Source organism: Pyxicephalus adspersus, chromosome 1 (genome assembly GCF_032062135.1).
Source record: "Pyxicephalus adspersus chromosome 1, UCB_Pads_2.0, whole genome shotgun sequence".
In the NCBI taxonomy this organism is placed as follows: domain Eukaryota; kingdom Metazoa; phylum Chordata; class Amphibia; order Anura; family Pyxicephalidae; genus Pyxicephalus; species Pyxicephalus adspersus.
Window position 1 is genome coordinate 68,622,487 of NC_092858.1, and position 12,308 is coordinate 68,634,794.

Here is a 12,308-nt window from a genome sequence, read left to right on the forward strand (position 1 = left end):
ACAACTAGTACAATTACAATAATTTGTCCTAATTCCAGCTTTACACAGCTCCACAGCAGCCAGGGCCAGCATTAACAGTTTAAGCTTCTGTTTGCTAATTAAACTGGAAGGACAACATCACATTTCTCACATATACAACTTCCTCTGAACAGGATATGATCCAGACATGCATAATGGCTGCTACCAGCAATACATGTGCTGTGAATTAGAGGAATTTATTTTTTATACATATATGACATTACATTCTGCTTTTGCTTCTTTTTTACTGTCTTCTTTTGCACGGAGGTGTTTGCAAAGTTTTTAAAGTGACAAAGAAACTTTACTGTGTCTTATTTTATCTGCATGGATGAAAATATTCCACCATTAAAGGGTTATAATATCACTCACCCTGCATACAGCACAGACATACTAACGTGAAGATTAGTAACAGAAACACTCACAAGACACATTTTAATAAAAACACTTTATTGAATAATAAAATAATAAAAAATATATGTTCCATACAAAACCCCACCATAACACAAAGCTTAAAAAATTATAGCTAAAGCAGGAATTGCAGAGATTTTCCATTAAAACGTCAAACTGCTCATGAAGAAAAAGGATGACATGCTTAGGCAGAACTCAAACCTAAAGGGGGCATGGACAGCAAAAAGACCTGACAAAGTGCCCATTCTTACGCCAAATCTAAATTTTAAAAAATCTGTTTTTACTAGACTTTTGTACTAATTTTCACAGCTAGGAGCCATCAATTGCATGAATCTTTTCTTTAGAAGACTTATGCTGTTTTTGGCCCATCCTACCTTTAAATCTTCAATATTAAGATGCTCACTTCTCCAAAACAGCTCTCTATCCTTTATCAGAATGTTTTTTTTAGAATAGATTGTCTGATTCCTCGGTTTATATTTATTATTTATCCGAATAAATATTAAGTAAAATGCATCACACAATTGTTTAAAAAACATTTAAAAATGTACAAAATAATTTAATTGGCACAGCTAAACACATTGATCACAGATAATATATATAAAATATTATGTGAAAATGTAAACAACTTCAAACTAACACGCATTGAATGTGTATGTATTAATGGCTGAAATGGACTATGATGATGACAATGATATTCCACCCCATGTGCAAACAGCCCAAGGAAATTCCATAGCAGCAGCGATCACATAGTATCAGTGTGCGCATTGTCCAAATTGATTAATATCCCGTGTATTAAATAAACATACAAAATAAACTGACTTCATTGTATATAGAGGTTGTGCTTTAATGTCAGACCATAAATCTGTGGCTTTGCTCACACATATGTGCTAACCAGAGAAATACATGTGGTGTCTGTATGCAAATCTGACATTGTAACTCTGTTAGGTGGAGATGCCCATAGGGGTAAGAACGTCAATAAAAAAAGTCAGTGATTACAGATATCAAAGTCCATGTCTATATTACAATTATATGACTATATTATGGATTTCTGCCCTCTCCTAATGTCAGTGTGTACAAAGAATGTTTTGCTGTAGGTACATATCATAAAACTGATCATGCAAAGTATTAGTTATGTCACAAACACATTACAAATTAAAAAAATCATTAGGAAATCACAGCTTATTTATTGTGTAACTGGTGTCTCCATGTTTATTCCTTTCCCATGATGACCAGCTGAAAAGTGGGCGTCATTCATGAAGTTTTGGACATAAATGTATCATTGGTTAATAATTTCTAAACAGAAGATTCCTGCAAAAAATAAAGTATGTAAATTAGCAAAATTTTATGAAAATATCCAAGGAAAATCACTTTAAAAAATAAGCAGACCACTCTGTGGTACCATTTCCAAATGCAAATGTTCACAGCATACATTTATGTTTTCTAATCCTGTCAACAATTTGTTATCAAATAGATATCTATAGGTACTCATGTACCATGGGTTTCCTATCAAGGAACAGTAAAGAATAAATGATGTCAGGAGGATTTGTGGAGAGATCTCATCAAAAATGAGAAAACAAACAATTAATGCTAGGGGTTTTAAGGGATGTATGTGCAAATGTATGCAACTAAGAAACATGTTACACAGGCTTCTACATACGGTGTAGCAGAGAATTATGTGCCGTTATGGAATACATTTTTGTGCAGGATAAAGAAATAAATTAATAATTATAAAGGATTAGCTAAAGGATAAATTATTGCTCATTAGTATCTGCCTTATATTTCCTGGTATATTGATTTTAAGAAAACTTGTACTCAGTCCAAGCATAGTAATACCTCTGGTTTATCATATTACTTACTATAATATGTAGATACCAACTTAACTATATAAATTTAAATAAAAAAAATAAAGACCCTTATCTATGAGTGTCTTATAGTTTTCTGCAGATTTTAGTTACCATTGGTGTACCTAATTTTTACTTTATCCTGCATAAACAAACCCAATAAACATAACTCAATGTTTAATTAGAAAAACTTAGATGTAATAGATTGCATATTTATTCAGGCATTTTCTTCTTTATTTAGCATAATGAAGTCATTTACCTGTCCAGTGATTTTTGTGGAGACCTGGAGTGGCGCTCTGGAGAACGAAATGACCTTTCAGGAGAAAGCCTAGAAGGACTTGGGGACTGCCTAAAAGTTGATGATGTCTGGAAATTCTGACGGCGGAGCTCTTTGACTGCAAGCTCCCTATAGAAAAGTTTTCAACATTCAATAAATATAATTTAGAAAAGCAAAAACTAGCAAAACAGGTAAAACTGTTGAAGTTTTCATACTGACGAATTTCAATTGTATATATTTTGGCTTTCTTGTTCATAAACCAAAAAACACAGGAATACACCAATCAAATTTCAGCAAAGTCAACTAAAAGAAAATGACCCAACTTTGCCCTTTTAAGGAGTTATAAAGTTATTGGATTGGTTAGGATAGATGATGAGAATAAAATACATATACAAATACACTTGCCTTTCAAAGCGTTCTGTGGATAGCTGTCTTCTGGTGATTTCCAGCTCAGCCTCTTGTTGTGCTACCTTGTTTTTTAGTTGTCCTGCTTCCCGGCTATGAGTACCTCTGAAATGGAATATGATATCCTTAGAAATCACTCAAGCAATTAAGCGATGGTTTATAATACTATGATATTTTTTTTTAAATACAAGTGTACTACACAGTAGACATAGTAGACAAAAATGAGCTGGAATGAATGCTTTTTAGATGATACAATGGCTACAAACACAGATATTTATAAAGACATCAATTAGCAGCAGAAGCCACTTTTAAAAGAAAGACCCTCTAAAAGAAATGCATAGCCAAAGATTAATAGTTAACACTGTACAATATGACATGTATGGCCTGAGTAAGCATATCTAAAGAATTTTTATTAAAAAGTTCCAAAAGTCATGTGGTCATACATGAGGGAAACTAAAAACATTTTAAATGAGTGGTAAATCCTGCTTCTTTGCTTTCAGATAAAATCGTTTTTATTAAAATTACAAAAATACTTTTTTTTCCAGCAGAGTATACAGAAATGTTACACATAGACTTGGTAGACTTTTGCATTTTGAAATAATAAGTTTAATCTTGCAATAGAGTTGCCTGTTTACTTACAGTTTACTTTCTGCCAGCATCAACCTATCTCCAAGCAGCTGTAGCTCTGATTCCAGATCTTTGACTCGTACTTGGGCCTGAAATTCCTTTTCTTGGTTGGAGACCAGAATAGCCTCTAAATTTTTAACAGTGATTCTTTCACTGGCAAGTTGCTTCCTCAGGAGTTCTATTTCAGAGCAAGAAGATTCAAATTCATGTTGTAACTGTAAAAGAAAATGTGGAAAAGATTGCTGCATTATTGTACATCTCTTCTTTTAACTTACTGAGCACAGTACTTTATGTGCCTTGTTTTTTCTAAAACAGCTCCCATTGAATGCACTGGACAAAAAGTCACAAAATGCTGTATACAAGATAAAAAAGATTTTTATGAAAATACCATCTGGTTTAGATGGCTGGGATAATTCTATTTTAATGTTAGCCCCTGGGATAACTGCAATTTCATGGGATCATACAGTACAGTCATTTCTTAATTAATACATCTTTCATGCTCCATCTTTGACTAAGCAGAAGCATCCTGGTCCCACTACCGATCCAATATTAGGGCAATAATTTACATTTCTCACAACAATTGTTTTCACTGACTTTCCAGCTGTATAAAATACAGATGAACAACCCGACCATAGGACAATATAAGCCAGGCAGCAACTCCTTCAATCCATAGGGCAAGTCATTTAAGTAAAGTAGCAGGTCCTGGTGTGATTCAGGATAAGCAGATATCTTGTCATTATGTCTAGAAAGATTTCTGTCCTAAGGCCAGCAATGTACACCATGGTTGTCTATTGACTGTAATGCATTCAGTGAAATTACTGAAATCACATGTAATGCATTGAAAAGACTATCATTTTGCTTTAACCTGTATTTTTTCTGGCAATTTATTATTCTCTTACCACAGCCTTTTGTGTAACTATCGTGAGACTTTATAGGTATGTTTATTACTTGTGAAAAGCTGTGTCAATATAGAAACAGTTAATATTTGAGTGATTGCTTTTGATCAAATGTCTCTTCTAGGTGTTTTGCATAGGCGCCTGTTCTGGTAATTTTCCTATGTAAACAATATTTTAGAGAGAGATCAAACTGTGCATGGGAAGGGAAGCAATGGATTTCATTTAGAGGTCTTTCGAAGGGGAAAATTTTGTTAGATATCAGAAATGGGACCTAGAGACGTTAACCTAAGCAAAACCTCTTTCTGGGCCACTTATGTATTCATTCACATACAGCTAATGCAGGTGCCTGGAATGTCTTTACTTTTAGCTTTCCATAGTCCTTTCTAGAGCAGCACATTACATCGGTCAGGGCTTACCTGGTTTGTACAGTGCAGTAATAATAACCTAACAGTAGGGTAGAGCAGAGTGATGGCCCTATAATTACAATTCCATTATTAGTTAAAGGACAGACAAAAAGCAACACAGTCTGGTGCTTAAATGCAGCGCACAAAAGAAGGTCTTTGGACCAGTGTATCGTATGCAGCAGGAATGAATGGCAATATAGTTTTAATGTGTAATTCACCTAAAAATATAACTGGTATATCTATTATAACTTCTAGGGCAAGACACATCCAGATCTCCTGTCTCCTGTACAAAATGATGGCTTAGTCCTGTAGATTACCCTGAGATAATGTTGCTTTCCCTACGTAATCAACAGAGCTCTGCTGTCAATATGACAACTATTCTGATCTGCTTCAATTGTTGAAACAGAAGGTGCTTTTATTAGGAACATAGCTTATATTTAAGACATTGCTTTTAAAGGGAACCTGTGTTTGGCCCACACACATTGCAATTTTTTTTTACATAATAACATACCCGCTCCACATCTTGGGTTTTGGAATAGAGCTGGCGATTTATCAATTCTCTGCCAGAATCTAATTTAACACAAAGCTCCCGTGTTGTGGCCAGGTCACCGAGGGCTGAAGACTTCTCTGCTTTGGCCTGCTGCAGCTCTTCCTCTGTCCTTGCTACTGATTTGCTCAAATTGCTTAATTGAGATTTATAGGACTGCTCAGAGGTTATATGCTGATGGAGAAAAATCAATATAATTGATATTATTTGGGTACTTTGGTCTACGCACAAGACCAGTGCAAAAACCCTGGTTGCAAGCACAGAACATTTGCATACTTTGGTCTAAACGTTTTCCACAAAAAGCAGATTTTGGTGTTAAAGAATTAGGAAATTGTATTCTGAAAAACCTAACTAGTTTTTGAAGCCTATTTGTGCTACTAATTTTATGGGTAAATCTGTTGTATTAAAAAGACAAGAAATATATAATACAAATAATATACAAAATGCAAGATCCAAAAGTACAAAGCATAGTTATACACATGAAGTAATAGACATGAAGTAATAGATGAAAATAGATCATCCAGATACATAGTTACATAGGTTAGGTTGAAAAAAGACATGTCTATCAAGTTTAACAACTAGTGAAATAAACCTATCCCAGATATAAAACCCTGTAAGACATAGTTGGTCCAGAGGAAGGCAAAAAAAAATCTGGTACAATGTGCTTCAACAGGGGAAAAAAAATTCTTTCTGATTCCATGAGGCAATCAGATGTTCCCTGGATCAGCAGTCTCTGTTATCTTTATTGTAAATCCTTAATACCCAGCTAATATCTGTGCTTCTAGAAAAGCATCCAGCTTTTTCCTAAAGCAATCTATAGTAGTTGCTGAAACTACTTCCTAAGGGAGTCAATTCCACATTTTCACAGACCTTACAGTGAAGAATCCCTTCCTTATCCAGAGCTTAAACTTCTTTTCCTCCAGACACAAAGAGTGCCCTCTTGTTCTTTGTAATGATCTCAAAGTGAATAATGGGGAAGAGAGTTCTCTATATGGACCGTTTATATATTTATACAGGGTGATCATATCCCCCCTTAAATGTCTCTTCCTAAGGGAGAATAGATTCAGTTCAGCTAATCTATCCTCATAGATGAGCTCCTCCATTCCTTTTATTAGTTTAGTTGCCCTTCTCTGCACTCTCTCCAATTCCACAATGTACTTTTTGTGAACTGGTGCCCAAAACTGGACTGCATGTAGATTATAGACATCCTGTATGGATTACATAGTTTGGTAACATCGCCAAACACAGAAATTGTACTTTTAATCCCAAACTCTATATATTTTTAAAGATGTTAAACAGTAAGGGTCCCAACACTGAACCCTGGGGTACACCACTAATACCCTTAGACCATTCAGACCTATTCATGAATCATTAATTACAACTCTCTGGATGTGGTCTTTAAACCAGTTCTCTATCCATTTACAGAGTGACTTTTCTAAACCTATTGACCGTAACTTGCATAATTATATAGGAAATATATATTTTAAAATTGTAACAACATATTGATATGGACATTATAAAAAGTGCAAAAAAAAACCCAAGAAATTATTGCAGGTAATGTAACAACAAGATGAAGGGGGTTGGGATACAGACAGACAACAACAGGGGTGAAAAGGTGATACATTGGAACTTGTGGGACAGGAAGCACTGCTAATTTTCAATAGGATTGTAAATTAATAAAAAAAAATAGCTCAATGATTGATACAAACAAAGATAGTATTCTTTGGAAGGGTGGTGGAGGGTAGCAGCTGGATTAGGAGTTTTTGCTGCCTCCGCATCTCCTGTCTCCTGTACAAAATGACGACTTAGTCCTATAGATTACGCTGGGATAATGTTGCTTTCCCTATGTAGTCAACAGAGCTCTGTTGTCAATGTGACAACTACACTGATCTTTATCAAGAGCACAGCAAATGCCTGTCAGTCAAGCAATAATGATAATACAGAAAGCTGAATTCTGAATTCTCCCAGTGGATTATGCAGGGCAGAGCTTCTTCTGCTCTGCATCATATTTGAATAAATGATACCGTTGTAAATTGTATTCATAAATAACCTTTCATGGTTTTTTTTAACTATCTTTATTTAAACTTTTAAAACTTGTTTGTCATCTCCTGAAGTACCAAAAACGTGCTAGGTATCGGGAACATGATTCTGATGTCCTTACAAAAATGGCAAAAGACAGAATAAAATTAGAAGTTATAGTAATAAAAATGTTATCTTTTCTTACCTGTTCAATTTCAACTTCTAGGGAATCGACTCTCTCTTTAAATCTCCGCCGCTCAGATTCTACATCAAGAAGGTCCAATTTCAGAGAATTAAACTCCTTTTCAAGTTGGTAAAATTTATTTTCCCAAATCTCTGCCTGAGATGAAGATTTACGATAATTTTCAAGAAGGTCTCTACTTTCTTTTTCCTGGAAAAATAACTCATTGTTATAGGAGAAATAGAGCCTTTGTGGAAGAACAACTGTTTTAGTGTCCAAACATGCACTGCATAAACCCAGGGGGTCTTATATGTCTTCCAGTGGATTAAATATGAAAAGGGTTTTTTTTCCAAGTACAAAAATTCTAAATTAAAATCTATGTGTTCATGTGTCTGACCTGCTGAATGTTGCCTGAAAAATTACGAGATCCACTCAAATAAGTTCCTGCCAAATATTAGAATTTACAAAGCAAGTTCCATTTGACACAATTTTACCCGCCTGTTGGCCTTTTTATTATCCTGACTGAACTTTAATTTCTACATTTATTTGTTAGACCAGTGGGACATTCATCTATAGTTCTTCATTGTAACAGGATGTTATTACAATTTAGGTAATAAGTTTGTATAAATTTAAAAGGATCTCAATGTCTCAATGGAAAATCGCTAAAACTATGAGAAATTTGCTATCATTGCATCAGGCAAGGCATGCATTTTATGTTATGCTTTTTGAAGTGTGCCAAGGATATGGCACCTTTCCTGTCTGTCTGAATTTGTGTGTAAAACACCTAGAAGTTTTTTTTTCCACAACATACCTGTTCTTACAAGGAAATGATTAAAGAAATTGTTTAATAGCTGTTTAGTTTACTCTGCAGTTACCTAATATCAAAGTACCTAAAACGATAAGGATATCAAATACTTGGCAGAATAAATGAACAGCAATTCACTTACTTTGGAATTTATTGAACTTTCAAGTCGGGCAATGTCTGTCTTAGCTCCTTGAAGTTTTAACTTTACATCCTGAAGTTCATTTTGACCGTCTTTTATTTTGTGGGTTAATGTCTAGAAAATATAAAACAAGCATTGTAGTTACAGTTTATTTATCACAGTTGTCTTTTCTTACATTACCAATAATGGCTCCTGCATTTCAGTAACATAGTTGAACAAATCCTAAGCATCCAAATGGTTATTTGTGGCTAAGAAACTTTACCAGCCTTTTGTCCATAGTTCCGATAGGGGCAACATTTAGGCACCTGAGTTGTACCCCCTGTGTGTTTGCCCCCCAGTAAAAGGTTCTTAATTAAATGAGCCTGTAATGAGATCTAAACATAAGCAATACCAATCAGCTCATTCATAAGCATGAATTAACATATAATGCAGTCCATTAACTAATTTCTCTAAATTTTGAATCTATGGATAATTTAAAAGGCCATAAGATATGGCCAACAGGTTTGTGAGCATTGGTTATATTACAGAAACCTCTTTGTTGTACTCCTGTCTTCTGAGTAAATGCTTGGAGTGCTCTCCAAATCTTGCATTCAGTTATGCAATTCCACTTACACTTGTGACTTATTGTCAAAGTAGATGGTACTGGCAAATAAAACGGATCATTTTGCATTCCGTTTTCATCAGTCATTAACCTGTTTCATTACAAACAGGGACATTTAGGGCTATTTTCATGTAGCTGTTGCTGTTCCAATAGGTTGCCAATATGTTATAGAACCCTCCAAAACACACACAACCATGTTTCACTGATTGTACGATTTTTAACATTTCTTTTTGATATGCACAAACCAAATAAATAAAATAAGATAAAAAATACAATACAATATAAAAAAAACAATAAAAGTTTAAATTATAAAAAAATACAAACAAGAAAAAAGCTTGCTTATCGTTTACCTGCCAAGATGTTCAAAATGGAAATAAACTTATGTGTAAAAACTGAGAAGCCTTTTATTGCAGTTAGTGTTTAAGGCAGTAGGGATTGATGAAGTTCTGATGAGTAAACTAGCTGGCTCTCTAGAATACCAACATAGTACACATATAATAGCCTGGTCATATTTATACAAGACAAAAATGATATCTATAATATTATAATTTACAATAAAAAGGAAGCAGCGACCTATAGCCTGATTTATCCTCTACCTGTATCTCCACTTTATTCTTGGACAACTGGTCATGCAAATCACCATTCTCATAAACAACTGCCTCCTTCTCCCTTCCAGTGCGAGTCAATTCATCACTGATTTCATCCAGCTGGCGACGCAACCGGTTGATTTCCTGTTCATTGCTGCTAATAGTCTTGGAGGATTGCCTACACAAAAAAAGAACAAAATTACACAAATTTGTAGAGGAATGTATTTATAATAAAGGAGTTAAAAATTGTATAGAACAGTTGTTCTCAACCAGGGTTCTGTGGACCTCTAGGATTCTTCCAAGCGTTGTTCCCAGGTTCCTTCAGCAGTGAGCAGTAGCTCGCAAGGACACTGATTTCAATCAAACATCTCATTAAAAAGAATTTCATCTTATCCTTTGTTGAGGTCAATAATAAGCAACGCCTCATGCACGTAAAGGTAAATGTTTGGTATAGTTTATTTACAAACCAATATCATGAGAACCCATACCCTGCAGGGCAGATCCATTTCATATGACAAGCACTGCATTATCATCTAATTATCAAAGAGTTTAAGAGGGGATAGATAATTACACATGTAAAACATAAAATGCCTTATTTTTATTACCATAACAGAAATTTGAGCAGTATTTGTGCAACATATCTGACTTTGGGGTGAGTAATAATTTCATATAAAACACATCTATAATATATTACAAGCTAATATAATATTACACAGTTTACAAATTGGGCCTAAATCAAGCAGCAACATATAACATTTAAGCTTAACCTTACCGTGTAGATTCCTCCATTTCCCGCAACATACGTTGTATTGTGCTCTCCTAAAAAAGAAAAAAGAATAATTTTACTATCAGGAGCCAATTAATATCCCTGAAGCTTTTCAGGATAAAATCTAGGTTGATTAAACTTAATAGAATAAAGCATAAGGCTAAATTTTGCTGTATTTCGAGTACAAAAGAAATCAGCTTGTAGCAACTTTGTGTAGTTACAGTTACAATTATACAGTTAATTGCTGCTTTAGTTAATCATATATCACCATTTTTTTATATTTCATATTTTTACTTTATATGCAATTTTTGTTTGCCTATTTGGCATTTGAGAAGGACCATATTCAGATACACTAACTATACGATTATGTCTGTTTGTACTATCAAAAACTGTCTGCATTGTTGCAAGTTGCATTGTTAGTATTTATCTGTTGGGTATTACCTACCAAATAAGCAAACATGCATATTGTAACATTTTAGAGTTTTCTGAGAAACTCAGGAAGTTTCAGCTAATATTATCTATGCACCCAGGTTTCGATATTCCCACAGTGGCTGTGACCATTGAAAAGGTTAACATATATTAAAAAGCTATAGACGAAGTGCTGACATTGCTGCATTGTAATTCAATGGGAATTTGTTGGTCAAGTGACCAGGATCTCTTGCTGGGATATCTACAATGGACTGTTCACCCTGCTGAATCTTTTCACAACTTAATAACAGTTTCAATATGTTTCATCTTTAACAGGAGAAGTAAGCATAATGATATATTGCTGGAAGATTACCAAAAGACACACAATACTAGATGATATTTGTTGTACCTTTAGAGAAATATTATCTTCCAGTGAGGAAATCTTTTCTGTTTTTTGATCCATGCTGAATATTAAACTGTCCTTCTCGTTGTTCGCTTCAGATAATGTTCTCTGGAGCATTGCTATTTCTTCCTGTAGCATGAGGTTTTGGCTTGACTGTTCATCTATATGGAAAATACAGTTAAGCATAGTTCAAAACATGTGAAAGAAAGACGTGAACAGGGGCAAAAAGAGACAGGAATTAGTATGCAAAGATGAAGCTATATCTGTACAATAATATGTATCAAGAGACTGAGTCATGTGCAATGCCAAAAATTTGCTGTCATACATATACGTATATTATTCCAGCAAATATTTCATAAACAATGCCTTTATAGATTTTTTTTGTGTTTAATGATTATGAATCATTGGTACATATTATCATAGCACTAAGGCGGCCAAAAATGTATTGAAAAAACGATTGTTGTTTTTTTGCAAAAGTGGGGGTTTAGCCCCTGTTTTTCGTCCTTTTGGTTGTGTCCCTTGTTCGTTATGTAAGCTTTGTTATGTAAGTTTTTGTTATGTTGAAAACTAATAAAACTGATTGAAAGAAAAAACGATTGTTGTATAAAGCCAGTGTCTCTCTGTTATTCTTTATTACATTTTTAGTCTGAACTATAGTCAAAGTTGCCATTTCGTTAATTCTTTTGGGAACAAAATCCCTCTTTTAATAGGTACCTGAAAATATTAAACAAATTAGTTTTACTTTTTTTTAGAGTGTCTGGCACACTTTTACCAGAGTTATAAGTGTGCCAGACCAGCTGTAGGAGGAATGTACACAGGGCAAATTAGAAGCCTTTAATTGCTGTATCAACAAACCAAGAAGAGTGTAGTGACAAGTGAAAAAACTGTAATCACCAAATTGTTTTTTTCTGACATATAGACAGATAGAGCTCTTCTTCTGAACAGAATTTACTATATTTACACAATATGGCTGCTG

General features: G+C 34.3%; 1 protein-coding gene across 2 annotated transcripts in view; it reads right to left on the reverse strand.

The window, feature by feature from the left end:
• Window positions 1-444: 444 nt before the first annotated feature.
• The window catches only part of TSGA10 (testis specific 10), a 22,943-nt gene continuing 11,079 nt past the window's right edge, over window positions 445-12,308 (reverse strand). The window contains exons 11-20 of one of the 2 annotated variants that reach the window (XM_072413225.1): window positions 11,339-11,493; window positions 10,528-10,574; window positions 9,765-9,933; window positions 8,571-8,681; window positions 7,648-7,833; window positions 5,388-5,597; window positions 3,589-3,791; window positions 2,950-3,054; window positions 2,527-2,673; window positions 445-1,734 (exon numbers count right to left, since the gene is read on the reverse strand). In XM_072413225.1, coding sequence (XP_072269326.1) covers window positions 1,710-1,734; window positions 2,527-2,673; window positions 2,950-3,054; window positions 3,589-3,791; window positions 5,388-5,597; window positions 7,648-7,833; window positions 8,571-8,681; window positions 9,765-9,933; window positions 10,528-10,574; window positions 11,339-11,493 — 1,358 coding nt within the window. In that variant the 3' untranslated portion in view covers window positions 445-1,709. The remainder of the gene's footprint in view (window positions 1,735-2,526; window positions 2,674-2,949; window positions 3,055-3,588; window positions 3,792-5,387; window positions 5,598-7,647; window positions 7,834-8,570; window positions 8,682-9,764; window positions 9,934-10,527; window positions 10,575-11,338; window positions 11,494-12,308) is intronic. The other variant, XM_072413232.1, reaches the window with a different exon arrangement.